The sequence below is a fragment of the Dinoponera quadriceps genome, unplaced genomic scaffold, assembly GCF_001313825.1.
Source record: "Dinoponera quadriceps isolate SergipeBrazil2010 unplaced genomic scaffold, ASM131382v1 scaffold1782, whole genome shotgun sequence".
Classification (NCBI taxonomy): Eukaryota; Metazoa; Arthropoda; class Insecta; order Hymenoptera; family Formicidae; genus Dinoponera; species Dinoponera quadriceps.
In genome coordinates, this window is record NW_014555947.1 from 939,503 (window position 1) to 951,756 (window position 12,254).

Below are 12,254 nucleotides of genomic sequence, written 5' to 3' on the forward strand. Positions count from 1 at the left end.
GGAAATCTTAATTCTTTTCTTCCCCTCTTCGCGGGTAAGCACCGCGCGCGCGCGCGCCGCGTTAACCACCCGCCACCCCCACCGTCCGCGATCTAACGCGATAAAATCCAACTGGATTATAAAGTTTCGCGAGTCTTCCTCGTCGCGAAACGAAGACCCGCGTCGTCAGTCACGTCGCGATCCCCATCGTTATCGCCGCGACGTCTGTCAGTTTGCCTGATAACAGATGATATTTATTTATCAGCGAAAGAAAACCGTGTCTCGTTATCTGCGTGCAAGGATCGTCGCGCTCCTCGACGCTCTTTTTGGATCGAGTCTTACAGAGGTAACGCGTTTCTTTCGGGACTTTCCGCTTATCTCTCTTGCATCTTTCGCTTTTCACGTCTGTTCACGGTTTTTGTAAGAAGAAAAGTAAAAGTGATTCCGCGAAAGGAAAAACCCGCGGCGGCTCACGATGTATTTGTTCCTCATAGGCGTCCGCACGCGTGTTCGCACCGCTGAGAGAAAAGGTTGTTAGTTTATCGCTAATTACAGATCATCCTCGATGCCACATTTTTTTCGCGTCTTAACGAAAAAGAGATGACCTTGACTTTAATATATATTGTAAAGAATTAATTTCTGAATAAAACTTCACTGTGAATCTGGCGGCGCTCTCTTATAGTTTCTAAAATCTTTTTCAGTTAAAGACATGTGATAAATCGATGAATATACAGTTCACAAACAGTTCATGTTCTTTCACCTTACTTTCGTTTTTCGTTGGAATTTGTTGTTCACTTTCGAGGATAGCTAGAAACTCATGTATGCGTCTGTTGGCTTATAAGTTAAATCCAGTTGATAACACGCGTTCAGTAAAGTGTGTTGATAACACAATTATAATAATAAAAAAAATGTACTACATCTTATCTATTTTTAAATACAGTAAAATGTGCGAGATATCGCGAGAAAATATCATTCTAAGTTATCCTACGTAATTGTCGTTCTTCCCTTTTTATCATACATTTTCAATATATCTCAGGAACTATAAAAGATCGCTTCTACAACACGTATCAAAATTAAAGTCATCTGCGTTGTGTAAGTTTTTTTTCTAGATTTGCCAAAAAAGCGATACACGAAGTTGATTATTAAAAAAAAAAAATATAAGAACCAAATCACGCTCTTATTCGTAAAGTTTATAAAAATTAAATGTCGCGTACAAATGTTTCGGTATCTCTTCAGTATGTGCAAAACTTCCTATCTTAATAGTGTATCTCGTGGCGGAGGGGAATTACAGGGACGAAATTACATAATTATTCCGCGGTAAACTGCGATATCGATTCTTTGACGGCGTTCGCGCCGTTGTTTGCGCGAAGGAAGTCAGCCTTTTATCACAAAATCGAATGTACACACAAGTGAAGTATTCAGCACAATCGAGCAACGATTCGTCTTTTTAATGCGACGCGCAATCGCTCGGTTTATTAGCATTCGCTGGCTTATCGGGCCAATTATTTTTATATAAATTTATCTGCTAATTTGGAAAAGAGATTATAACAATGTTCGGCGATTAATAATAACGTTCACGTGATATAGCTTCTTGCATTTTCATTACATATTGGTCTGTTTCGCAGGGTTAATTCATCAGTCAGTCTTGCGTCTTACCAGTCGAGCGTGTTATCTTCCAGAACGAAGACACGGCATCCGTAATGAACGAAGTGTATAAAACCAATTCGACAGTCAGCTGCGACATGGTCCGCAGGAACACCGTTCCTATAATTCACGTTCGCGGCACCCACTATGAGATTGGCTTCGACATCGTAAGACTTTATCTGCTATTTTGCTGTACGCAACACTAGAACTTAAGCCACTTTTGGTGCACCTCGTAATTCGTCACTTTCGGAAAACAGCTCGCGTTTTCTTTTTCGCCGGAAAACATTGCAAACGTCATTGATCACCGGTCGACGAGAACGATTGGAAATCCATTTTTGTCGATGCCACTTTTCTCGAAGCTGAGAATGAATCAAAAACAAGTTCTATTTAACATTGGCTACGTTCCAAACTACGTCGAGGAAAATGTTCAAATGTTCATATTAAAAGTAGTTGTAGAAAAGCTGTTCCGGGCGGTAAAGTGTTAATGAGCAAACGAATATGTCGTTGCGTTCTGTCTCTTTTAATTCAGGTCTCGAATTGAACAGAGACATTAATGAACACCTGTCAATTAGATTTACAGCGGCGACGGCATTCTTCTTATCGAGCATAAGTGACATGTAAATCTCTGTCGCCAGTGGAGCTTGCAATTTCTCGGTCGTGTGTATTCGAATCGGAGAAACGAATTTCCATATATCTCGCGTGTAAGTTATCGCTCGACGATTTAATAAAAGTACGCGCGGATAATCGGGAATGGAAGGAACGAGGAAAGGAGGACGGTAGTCGTTGCGACGACGTTCACTCGGATTAAATTCCTGCCGTACATATATACACGATCACGCGACGTTACGGGCAATCGATACACTCGCTCCGAGTTCAGCTAATTTTACCCCGCCGGAATCCCGCGAAATCCGTTGAAAATCACGAGCAATAACGAGATCTAAATTGACAAGCAATATGCTATTTTCCGTCTATTAATCATTTCTCGATAATGACGGTCATTTTCAATGTTAACTTTTTTATGTCCGAGCAAAACAGTTGCGATAACGATACGCATTATATTAGCACTCATTACGAAAACAAGTTTCCCGACTGTGACTTATTACACATCGTGTCTTATAATTGCATCTTTCCGTGTAAGCGCTTTCATGCCTTGAAATGAAAATTTTGCCTGCGCAGGGTCGCACCTTCGCCAGGATGATCCAGAATTTCGTGGACATCTATCCGCCGCTCAACACTTATCTATCGCTGTTCGCGACCGAGGAGGGCAGAAAGGTCTACGAAGAGACCCTCGACGCGGCGAAGAAGCAGTTTCCGCAGTACGTGAGGGAGATTCAGGGCACTGCGGACGGTGCGAACGTACCGTTCACTAAGGTATGCGGCCCTTCGATTTCTCAACAACTGACGATCGAAAGCGGGCTCATTGTTTCAATTTCTCGTTGCAGCTGTTTCTGATGCATCTCGACGATATTATCTCGAACGTCACCGGCGAAGCGCAGGGAACGGTGCTTCCAGTCGGCTGCACGACCATTGTATGCAACCAACCGGGACAAGTAAGAGTGACAATAAGTCCAACTATTATAGCGTAACCCGGCATGTAATGAGCGCTTAGCTCACCGTGAGGTGAGGACATATCTTATCGAATTTTTCGTCTTTCTCTCTCGCCGACCGAGCCTATGTGTTATTACTCGTCATTTGTTACTTCATATGCGAACGCATGTGTGTAACACGCGTTCTCAATTTATTTCGATCTATTTCATCTATTCAGATATCGCTGCTAAACACCGGCTAATACCGTAAAACGTTAATGCCAGCGCGAAGAAGTATTATCCGTTTGAACAAAATTTCCCTCTCATCTCCGGTCTGATACGAGCATTGTTTTACGTAACTAGATGCGACAAAGCGGGCGTTATATAGTCGTCACCGCTGATATTTAACGTACCTTACGTACCTGCGACTTATATTTATTCATCAGTCCGAGTTGAGATTTTTCCTTATTACGCATTACTCGTCGTTCCATCTTGTTTCGTTTGACACGCGTTTGACGAAAAGCACAGGAGATCCTGGGCCACAACGAAGACGCCTACAACGAGACCATGAACCACTGGTACCTCGTGAGCGCCCACGTCGTGGAGGTCGGCCACAGGGAGGAGAAGTTCACGTCACTGAGCTACGCCGGTTTCCTGCCGGGTTACACGATGGGTTTCAATCACCACGGCCTCGTTTACAGCATCAACACCCTGAGCGCCGCGGTCCTGCGATCCGGCAAGACTCGTGAGTCTTTCGCGGTCCTTCGACCGATTTCTCGCACTTACTTACGAAATGTTTACCTCGTATCGCAGCGCGATACTTCTTGACGCGGGCGTTGCTGGGCGTGGAGAACTTCGTGCAGGCGCAACAGACACTGAGGAACGAAGGTTACGGTGCGGCGGAGGGCTTCTCGGTCAACATGACGTTCCTCGCGCAAGAGGGCGACCGGATGTTTCACAACGCCGAAGTGGGCCCAGCCGAGGCGGACGCCGCCCGGTCGCAGCTCAACATCCTCACCGTCAGCCCCGGCGAGAACACGTCTCATTGCAACAAGTACGCATCCCACGCGTCCGATAAACATGAGTTCACCCACGATACTTTCCAGATACCAGCGGCTGAAGGTGGCCGAGGTCGAAGGACTGATCATACGCAGCAGCGTGAAGAGGATGGCGGCGATCTCCAAGTACCCGCCGGTCGAGTGCCGTCAGCACGTGATCGATATCCTCAGCGATCAGACGGACGACGAGTTCAGGATCTATCAGGACATCGATCGCAGCGATCGCATCAAGACGCTCGCCACAGGTACGTTTCGCCAGCCAAAAGAACCTATTTATTAGAACAGGTCTGTCTAAGCGGATCCTACTCTGGCTGTATCAGAGGTTGAGGATTGCGAATGGAGGGATTTAAATTAGTTGATTCGCTGAATTATGAGCCTTGATCTGCAATTCCTTCCTGACAGCTGATACGGTCTGATACGGGTTTCATTCCGCCGAGTATTTACTGAAAATGACGTCATTGCGGTGACAAATATTGCGTCATTTATTTGTATGCATGGAATATGTCCATTTATATTCGCGATATCCGGAGATTGAAACTAATTAAAAACGTTGTTTCATCCGCGTTTATGGGATGAATCAGAATCCATTTCGCGGAATCGTCCGCGGTAGGTTCTCGCCAACTGGGAAATTATCAATTCACAGGCATTTTCGATTGCGTCGAGAGAACATGGTCCGTCTACACGGACAAGCCGCAATGCAACGAGCCGGTACTGGTGATACCTATGGAAATACGAGAGCCGACGGCACGATGCGCCAAGAAATAATTTCCTTCCCTTGCTTCACGTTTCGACCGAATGTCTCTCGCCTGGCAACGCAACGATAGCATCTAAGATTAACATGTAATTAGACAGCCGAGTCAGTGCGTTCGTTTTCGCCAACTAGTTTCGCGAGAGAAAAAAAGCAACGGAGGAAAATTCGATCGCTCGCGTGAAAGTGACGTAAGACGTTGACGTAAGATGATAACGTAGAGTAAGGGGGGATGATTATTCGACCGCATATCATCGTCGATATGTATGAAAGAAGTTGTCCCTTTATGCTTCATAGATGGTAATAAAAGAGGCCTTGTATGTTCTAATGAATAAATGAAATTTTATATGTCGGAGTTCATATCGATCGAAAAACTATCGGTGCTGCGAAATTTTCGCCGATATTAAGAATCGAGTATAGTATTGTTTGTACTATTTTTCTCGCGAGTGTTGCAGAGATCTCACGACACTTGTGATAATTCAGTTCGTACACATGCAACTGAGAAGAGGGTAGAGAGAAGAGTGCTCGCCGCAGTACTATTTCGTAATTTCATCTTTAATTTCTTGATATTTTCGTGGTGTGAGTACATTATTATTTCATAGTCTCTCTCTCGAAATCGTCCAATTGATTGAGAAATTCAATGTAACGCAATACGGTAAGATCCAGTAAAAAAAAAAAAAAGAAAGCGATATAAACGGTGACAGATATATCTCCCTTGTGTTTTCAGACAAGATCGGCATAATAGGATGCCGTAATACAAGTAACAATTGCAGCTTTACCCAACGCTACGCGCTAAAAAACTTAAGCAACCGGTTGTTAATCTTGTGTTGCCGCTCTTAATTAAATAAATGTACAAAATATACCGTTCCTCTGCTTCCTACATGCAGATACTCTGCACATTTCTTATTTTTTTTATCCTTCGTCGCCTTTTAATTACATTTTATTATCCTTGTTCCTTGTTTGTATTTATAATCGTGTTTCCGTCGCGGATCATTGCGCAAAACAAAGTTCTCAGTAAACCGATGTAATTGCATACAGTTCGAGCAAGATTTATTGAATTATAATATTTAAATAGGTATTTAAATACGGTGCGCGAATTTGAGGTTACAACTTGTCAAGGTATGCGCTCAGGTCTGGGAGACCTTCCTTCAATCCCTTCCTCTTACGAGTATCCTGCAAAAATACAGCAACATATCGTTAACGACTCAAGAAGACAGGCAGCTATAAAAAGGGAGTATATACGGTGGTTTTAATGACAAGTTTCTTTTTTCCATGAAGATACATGTACGTTTCCCTATTCAGGCAAACCAGGATGTTCGACTGGAGTGCCAAAACTAAAAAACGATTCCTTTGCCACGAGTTGAAAATGCCAGCATATCGACCAATTGCTGTCACCAGTTATATCGTGGTAGTAAATAGCACGAGGGAGAAAAGGACGGATCGTCGTACCTGCACCACTTGGTAAGGTCGAGAGCTGGGTTCCATCGGGTCACCCGGCAGGATCTGCCAATGATCGAACACGCATTGTGGGAAGGCCTGGCCGCCGGTATTGGAACGCAGATCGGCGGTGAAGCCGAAGGACTCGTTCACTGGAAGGTAAGCCTTAACTACGAACATGGGAGTGCCCGCCACTTGTTGCTCCTCGAATACATGACCTCTCCTGCGGTTCAGCACGCCGTAAATTCCACCGACTGCTGTCTCCGGACACTAATTCGAAATAATTGCGAATTAGATCAGATTGCTCTCGTCTGCGATCTCGGGAAAAAGATCAATGTCACTCACCTGAATTTCGCACAAGTAAACCGGTTCCATAATTCGGGGTGAGGCAGTGAGAAGACAGGCGTAAAGGCAACGTCTTGTGGTAGGGATAATTTGACCACCACCTCTGTGGATCGCGTCGGCATGCAGCGTCACGTCGTGGATATTGAAGCGTACGCCTCTCAGATTCTCTTCCGAAAGAACGCCCTGCAACGACACACGCGTTTTATCGTTGTCGACGACCATTGAGAGCATCGATCTCTACCTCTTTCGTCGCCCATTGGAATCCAGCCACCACGGAATCCTTGATCTCATTGAGGTACTGTACACCCTTCGTGCAGTCAACCAGTATGTTGGGTCCGCTACCGTCCGGGCCGAAGCACCAGATTTTCCTGGCTTCCGTCACGTCGTAATCGTACTTCTCGTTCAAGTAACGAGCGCGCACTTTGAAATCGTCGCGCGGATTCACGTCACCCTGCGAAATGTCACGAGATGAGTGTATTTTTATCTCGATTGATAACAAAAGCCACAGCAGTGCCGTTCCGTCTTTCTCGCTCATCGCGCCTCAACCGAGATACCGTAATTTCATTTCCAAAGAGAGAGAACTCACGCTGTCGATGTCTTCGGCAAGACCGTCAGGCATCGGGCAAGCCATCATGAAAAGACGATTATGCTTGTTCGGGGATTTCGACAGACACATCTGATTCGACTGCTCGGAGATCGTTTCTCTATACGACACGACGGGGTCGGACTTCTTGATCGGTATACACGCGTGATCCTCCTCGAGATCCTTCAGGCAAATCTCAAGATGCAGCTCCCCGGCGCCGGCGATAATGTGCTCACCGGATTCTTCGATGATGCACTGCACCATAGGGTCCGATTTTGCCAGACGCTTGAGACCTGTCGAACGATGGAACTTAGTCGCACGCGAGTGCAAACGCGGGAATTTAGCCGAGAATCGACGAACGCGTCAGATGGAAAACAAATGAAATCATGGTTTTTCATAACCCAATGCTCTAATTAGTATCATCATGTGATGACCCCGACTCATCGACGTTCACAGGTGAAAATAAATAATGCTCTCACCCTCGACCAACTTGGGCAGGTCGGCAGGATTTTTCGGTTCGACCGCGACACGCACGACCGGTGATACGGAGAACTTCATGACTTTCATGTTGTGCGCGTCCTTGAATGTTGTGATGGTACCGGTCTTGACTAAGAATTGATCCACGCCGACAAGACCGCAAATATTACCTGCCACGAAAGTAGAACGATTAGGCGCGTGTACACGCAATGATGGTGCGATCCGGATTTCTCTTTCTGGTCTCGTCAGTCGGCCGTTCTTGTGTCTATCACTTAATAAATTCAGAACAGGTCTGTGTATGAACATTCATCAGATCGACCAGTTTGGAAAATTGCGAGGGACGAATGAAGGCGAGATACCAACCGGAAGGCACATCTTCGATAGCTTCGACGTAACGGCCCATCATCAGAATGGTGCGCTGGATCGCTTTCTCATAAAGATCCTCCTTCTTGCCCGGCTGGAAGTTAGGTCCCATGATACGAGCCTTCATACCGGTGGACACTTTGCCCGAGAACACACGGCCGAAAGCATAGAAACGACCTTTGTCTGAAGTCGGCACCATCTTGGAGACGTACATCATCAGCGGTCCGTTCGGATCGCAATTCTACGGCAGAGAAGATATTTCCGTAAGACAAGAACGAATTTGCCGGACTTATCTCTTCAAAGTGAACGCGAAGCGTTCAGTATTTCGTTCTTCTACCTTTCATTCAAGTTTCAGTACAGGTCTGTGAAATAAATCATCATGTGCATTCGCTTCGCAAGGGCAACAAAAATGTGTAAAACAAACCTTGATACCGATGGCAGCCTCGTCATCGAGCGGGCCCTCGTACAACATCTCCATACGGTATTTCTGAGCGGTCACGGGAGACGGCAGGTGAATGGCTATCATCTGAAGCAGAGCCTCCCCAGCGGGTAACCACGTTCTCATGACGACCTGGAAGAAGAATCGCATGTGGTGAAACGTACTCGAGATACATATACTATAAGCGTCGTGTAACGCGTATACTCAGTGCTACATATGTGTACTTTGAAATCCCTCATTATAAGTCAGAAGAGGTGTCAGAAAGAAATAAGTACCGATCATCATTTTGATACCGTCCATCCGTGAAGCACGAACGTAATGCGAAGAAGCTTACCTTCAGCAGAGCCTTTCCATCCTTGTCCTTGTCCTCGGGTTTCAGCACGATACCCAATTTCTGCAGAAGATTGTCCGCCTCCCCTTTCTTGTAATGCATAATACTAGCGAACACCTGTAAACGACGAATACAGCCTGAACTGAATCCGTTCCCACACGGCGGTAATCTCGAACGAATCGTCTAGGATGAAGGCCTTACCTTGTAAATTGGATCTAAGACGTACATGCAGAAGGATCGTTTATTATCGGTCTCCTTCTGCTTGCTCCACTTCTTGGTCTTGGGATTGAAGAAGGACTCGCCCCAGAGTCTGTTCATGAGCTTCACCACGTCGATCTTGAACTTCTCGGCGTACATCTCGGAAAACTGTTTGAGGGTGAAGGCCCAACCGTGGAGACCGGAACCGAAACCTACGGAGCCCTTGCTGGGATCTACCTGTTTCGTATCAGACATTTGTCACTACAGATCCAAATTGGTTCCGTCATAAGCGAGGCTTTGCTCCACTTACTCGAACTTCACCCATGGGACCGTCGTCGTCGGAGTAAGTCGCGATAATGACGTTGACATTCTCGACGATACGCTGGAAAGTTTGATAAAGATCCTCGCTTTCGAGTTGGAGCTCCAGCAGCGCGCGATCCATCTTATTCATGAATAAAACAGGTTTGATACGTTCAGCGATCGCTTGACGGAGTACGGTTTCGGTTTGCACGCACACACCTGAACAGAGAAAGATCAGCGAATGCTATCGTTTCCATCAAGTTGCTATTTCTTCGTAAGAATTATCGTTCTTTGCTAAAAAGGTTGCGTGTAGCATTTGTGTCGTAGCGTGTTAGTAACGGGCATAAGGATAGAGGCCCACTAACAGCGTTTAAACACACCTGCTCTGCGCTCTTCTTCCATCGCACTGTCAACACTGTCGGTGTACATCGGTCAGTTTGTTGCAAACCAAGCGACGTACTACAGAGTAACCCTTGTGTGCTGGAAGCCCGCTTTTCCCTCTCTCGTAATTTACCGAAGAAACTGATATCATGAAGCGGATGATGAGGAAAATTATAAAACACATACCAGATACACAATCAACAACAACGAGGGCTCCATCGGTAACACGGAGGGCGGCTGTGACTTCGCTCGAAAAATCTACGTGTCCGGGTGAATCGATCAGATTAATCAAAAAACCCTTTTCGTCTTTGTCACGCTGATCGGGATTTGTAATAAAGACTAAATCTTTCTCTTCGAGCTCAAAGAACATGGAAATCGCACTAAAAGAAAAAAAATCAGAACGGAGCAGTGAGTGACATTAAATGTATGGTAATAATGAGTAATGTTAGCAAGATCGGCACCAGAGGAGTTACTGCACTCACGTGGACTTGATTGTAATACAACGTTCCTGCTCGTCCTTGCGCGTGTCTGTAAATCGGGTCTCGCCGGCCTTGGCGCCAGCGATAATGCCGGCCTTCGAGACAAGGGAGTCGGTCAAAGTTGATTTTCCGTGATCGACGTGCGCTATGACGGACATGTTTCTGATGTTCTTCTTCTTGTCCATCATGGCACGGATCTCGTCTACCGTAAAGTTCACCTGCAACATTGCATTTTCGCTGTCAAATCACAACTAATACGATGATCGCAATTGATGAGCGATGGATACCTGCGAATGAATAATGAATATACGACCAACTGTCGTTCGATTTATCTGCGCGACTTGTGTAAAGGATCTTTTGTTGCATTTGTGTCGTAGCGTGCTAGTAACGGGCATAAAGATAGAGGCCCACTAACAGCGTTTAAACACATCTGCTGCATCTTACTCTTCTTCCATTGCACTGTTAACACTGTCGGTGTACATCGGTCAGTTTGTTGCAAACCAAGCGACGTACTACAGAGTAACCCTTGTGTGCTGGAAGGACACTCGAGCTACCATTTCGTTTCGTCTCCTCCTTTGTGATTTACTAAAGAAACTATCGCACAAGTCACACAGACTATTGCAAAATATTGCGATATTGGAAAAGAATAGATTCTCTCTCCCTCTGACACCAAAAATACAGATGTACAGAATATATCCGAATTACAGTACACTCTGTCTGAACCATATTGAATTTTTGTACACTAATCGGATTAAATCTGCCGGCGAACGATAGCCCGTGTTGGACTTTGTTACTAACCATATTGAAACACACACTCGAGCAAATATTTCAACGGGCGAGAATATCTCGAACGAACACGCGAGATAACATTCAGCCGTGCCAACGGACGTTCGTACATATACGGCGTCCTATTGTTCCGACACGCGGTACGTAGCTTCTACCTGGCTGTGCGGTCGACGTAACTTCGTGCGCAGGTTCTCGATCAGGGAAGCATCGTCGACGAGTCGACGCACTCCTAGGAATTTTCAGGAGTGAAAGAGAGAGAGAGGGAGAACGACGCTGGGGGGTAACGAGCACGTTGCCTCGCGAGCTCTCTCTCTCTCTCTCTGTCGCATAACGCGCACCATGATGACACGTTGCGAGCGCAGTAACGAAACATATTTCTGCCTGCGACGCGTTCGCGAGTTGGTGCAGCGGCTGCGGAATTTTCGCCCGGCGAGAATTCATAGCGACGCTTTGTCCCACGAGACAGCCGATGCCCCGAACGCCCGGGCGCGAGTGTGAGATCCATCCGCGAAATAAATTGCGCAATCCGAAGTAATCGTTCGGAGGCCGCGTCGAGAGAGAGGAGACACACACATACTGAGTGAGAGAGGTTTTCGGGAACGGCCTCGCGGCACGGTGAGCGAGGTCGCCGTCGAGGAAAAATATTCGTCGCGGCGCGGACGCGAGGGCGACGGGCCGCGAACGCGGTGACGGCGTCGCAACGCGGCTACGTACCATTTTGGATGTCGTCCGATTGCAGGTAGCCTGGTCAGGAATATACGTGTTCCAACTATGGCGGACTCCCTGAGAAAGAACAGGCGATCCGCGAGAGGCCCGGACTCTACCCCTCGATACACGGTGAAAGTGCGCCTGCGCCGCGGCGTGCACCGTCGCCCAGCCAATCGGCCGCGCCGTGCCCGGTCACGTCAGTGCGACGTGTGCGAGCGCACGCTTCACCTCGGCCAGAGGGAGCTGCTTGTTCCTTTCGTCTGCACTTTTTGCACTTCGTTCATCAAAATTCGACGATCTCGACTCATTTTAACCCCTGATTGGTCAATCTCCGATGATCAGTCCAGTACGGATTTTGCTTTCTCGCGCGGCAACCGATATTTTGTTAAGTGCGGAAAAATCACAAAATGGATCTTGAGTATTGGTTTGTGCGTTGAACGTTGTCACCGACGTGCAGACTCGTTTGCATGAG

General features: G+C 46.5%; 2 protein-coding genes across 4 annotated transcripts; one reads left to right on the top strand and one right to left on the bottom strand.

Moving 5' to 3' along the window:
• Positions 1-5,636, top strand: LOC106746052. 3 transcript variants are annotated; one of them, XM_014622203.1, is made up of 8 exons: positions 1-325; positions 1,605-1,790; positions 2,800-2,994; positions 3,066-3,173; positions 3,678-3,894; positions 3,963-4,203; positions 4,256-4,452; positions 4,851-5,636. In XM_014622203.1, the coding sequence occupies exons 2-8, from the start codon at positions 1,680-1,682 to the stop codon at positions 4,970-4,972; spliced, it is 1,191 nt and encodes a 396-aa protein (XP_014477689.1). In that variant the 5' UTR covers positions 1-325; positions 1,605-1,679; the 3' UTR covers positions 4,973-5,636. The 3 variants fall into 3 exon arrangements, with proteins under 3 accessions (XP_014477689.1, XP_014477690.1, XP_014477691.1); XM_014622204.1 differs by lacking the exon at positions 1-325 and adding an exon at positions 337-509; XM_014622205.1 differs by lacking the exon at positions 1-325 and having other exon boundaries at positions 1,728-1,815.
• Positions 5,493-11,894, bottom strand: LOC106746049 (translation elongation factor 2). The gene is made up of 14 exons (XM_014622199.1): positions 11,789-11,894; positions 10,292-10,506; positions 9,996-10,189; positions 9,439-9,647; positions 9,132-9,365; positions 8,934-9,047; positions 8,585-8,731; positions 8,161-8,401; positions 7,800-7,967; positions 7,324-7,613; positions 6,979-7,188; positions 6,738-6,920; positions 6,405-6,662; positions 5,493-6,128 (listed from the first exon to the last, which is right to left on the bottom strand). The coding sequence occupies exons 1-14, from the start codon at positions 11,789-11,791 to the stop codon at positions 6,060-6,062; spliced, it is 2,535 nt and encodes an 844-aa protein (XP_014477685.1). The 5' UTR covers positions 11,792-11,894; the 3' UTR covers positions 5,493-6,059.
• Positions 11,895-12,254: the final 360 nt, after the last annotated feature.

What these genes read in the sequence shown, in the direction of transcription:
- LOC106746052 (XM_014622203.1), top strand. Translation starts at nt 1,680, where the DNA reads ATGAACGAAGTGTATAAAACCAATTCGACAGTCAGCTGCGACATGGTC. An exon ending in ATGAGATTGGCTTCGACATC is followed by an intron (nt 1,791 to 2,799) that starts GTAAGACTTTAT and finishes TTGCCTGCGCAG; the next exon opens with GGTCGCACCTTCGCCAGGAT. An exon ending in CGAACGTACCGTTCACTAAG is followed by an intron (nt 2,995 to 3,065) that starts GTATGCGGCCCT and finishes TTCTCGTTGCAG; the next exon opens with CTGTTTCTGATGCATCTCGA.
- LOC106746049 (XM_014622199.1), bottom strand. An exon ending in TATCGAAGATGTGCCTTCCG is followed by an intron (nt 7,968 to 8,160) that starts GTTGGTATCTCG and finishes CTTTCGTGGCAG; the next exon opens with GTAATATTTGCGGTCTTGTC. An exon ending in TTGCCGAAGACATCGACAGC is followed by an intron (nt 7,189 to 7,323) that starts GTGAGTTCTCTC and finishes GACATTTCGCAG; the next exon opens with GGTGACGTGAATCCGCGCGA.